The sequence below is a fragment of the Anopheles bellator genome, unplaced genomic scaffold, assembly GCF_943735745.2.
Source record: "Anopheles bellator unplaced genomic scaffold, idAnoBellAS_SP24_06.2 scaffold01731_ctg1, whole genome shotgun sequence".
NCBI classification, from domain to species: domain Eukaryota; kingdom Metazoa; phylum Arthropoda; class Insecta; order Diptera; family Culicidae; genus Anopheles; species Anopheles bellator.
Window position 1 is genome coordinate 907 of NW_026685853.1, and position 1,285 is coordinate 2,191.

Here is a 1,285-nt window from a genome sequence, read left to right on the forward strand (position 1 = left end):
GCTTTGCCGCAAACTTTACACACATAAGGCCTTTCTCCGGTATGATAGCGAATGTGTATTTTAAGGTAAGGTGAATCGTAGAACTTAGCGGGACAGTGTGGACATTGATATTGTCTGTCATTGATATGAATTCTTCTATGTTTGAGCAAGATCGTAGAATTACTGAAAGCTTTGTTGCAGGTTTTGCAAACATAAGGTTTTTCACCCGTATGACGATTTCGCATGTGAATCATTAGCTTCCCTGGGGTTAACAACTTAGCGGGACACTGAGGACATTGGTGATGTTGATCCTTGTTATGAATTCGGTTGTGGCTGTTTAAGGAGGACTTCGAAATAAATCTTTTTTTGCAGAGTTGGCACTCAAAAGGCCTTTCACCAGTGTGATGACGAAGGTGAATAACTAAACACCGCCGTGACACAAAACTTGCGGAACAGTGCGTGCATCGATGGTGTTCGTCCTTATTATGGGTTTTTGCATGTTTGAGCAGTATAGCGCGGGTTTTGAATATTTTGCTGCAGATTTTGCATACAAAAGGAGGTTCTTCAGTGTGAATTCGTTCCATCGGCTCTTCAAATAACCGCAAATCAGCTTGTGGCAGGACTTGAACTGTGCTGGGAGCAGAATCCTTTAGGCACTGATTTCTTCCCTCTTCGTTATTCATTTTAATATCCTCATTGGTTTCCGGATATGTTGACTGTTTAGGTTCAGTGTCAAGGGGATCCGCTTGCTCAAGAACTTCAGATGTATGGTCATCATTGTGTTCCAACTTTACTTCCGACAGTTCAGGACCATCGCCGTCATCAAACTCGTGCACTATGTTTGTCTCTTGTGCATTATATGTATGATCCAAACTAATGGTATTAAAATCTTGTGTTTCGGGATCCTGCCTTTGTAGTGAAATCGGCAACATATCATCAGTTTGTTGCACAAGCTCGTTGAAATAAGCAACAATTTCTGATTCTGAATTGTGAAATGGCGATTCGCGGAATTGTGCAGCAAATTCATTAAGAGCTTCGTTGTTTTTAATACACTGGTAACGAAACAGATAAAAGTCCTCCACGCGTGTTTTGCAGTCGGTACACAAGACTGAGGCAATGCCTGCTAATGGTACAATCTATAAGAAGAGCAAATAAAGTTTTTTATAATCGACACCTAAACAGTGTTATGATCCGTCGAAAGATGTGTTACCTGAACGCTTGTACAATCGAAGATTTTCTGTACAAGATATTGGCCCAATGCGTCCTGCGTTACTGGTTCCGGATCCCCATCAGGCGACAAGCACAA

At 41.6% G+C, this 1,285-nt stretch overlaps 1 protein-coding gene across 1 annotated transcript in view; it reads right to left on the reverse strand.

Annotated features, from left to right (window-relative positions):
• LOC131214647 (zinc finger protein 260-like) overlaps positions 1 to 1,279 on the reverse strand; it is a gene marked incomplete at its 5' end in the record, with an annotated part of 1,521 nt that extends 242 nt beyond the window's left edge. The window contains 2 exons of the mRNA XM_058208984.1: positions 20 to 1,115; positions 1,190 to 1,279. Coding sequence (XP_058064967.1) covers positions 20 to 1,115; positions 1,190 to 1,279 — 1,186 coding nt within the window. The remainder of the gene's footprint in view (positions 1 to 19; positions 1,116 to 1,189) is intronic.
• Positions 1,280 to 1,285: the final 6 nt, after the last annotated feature.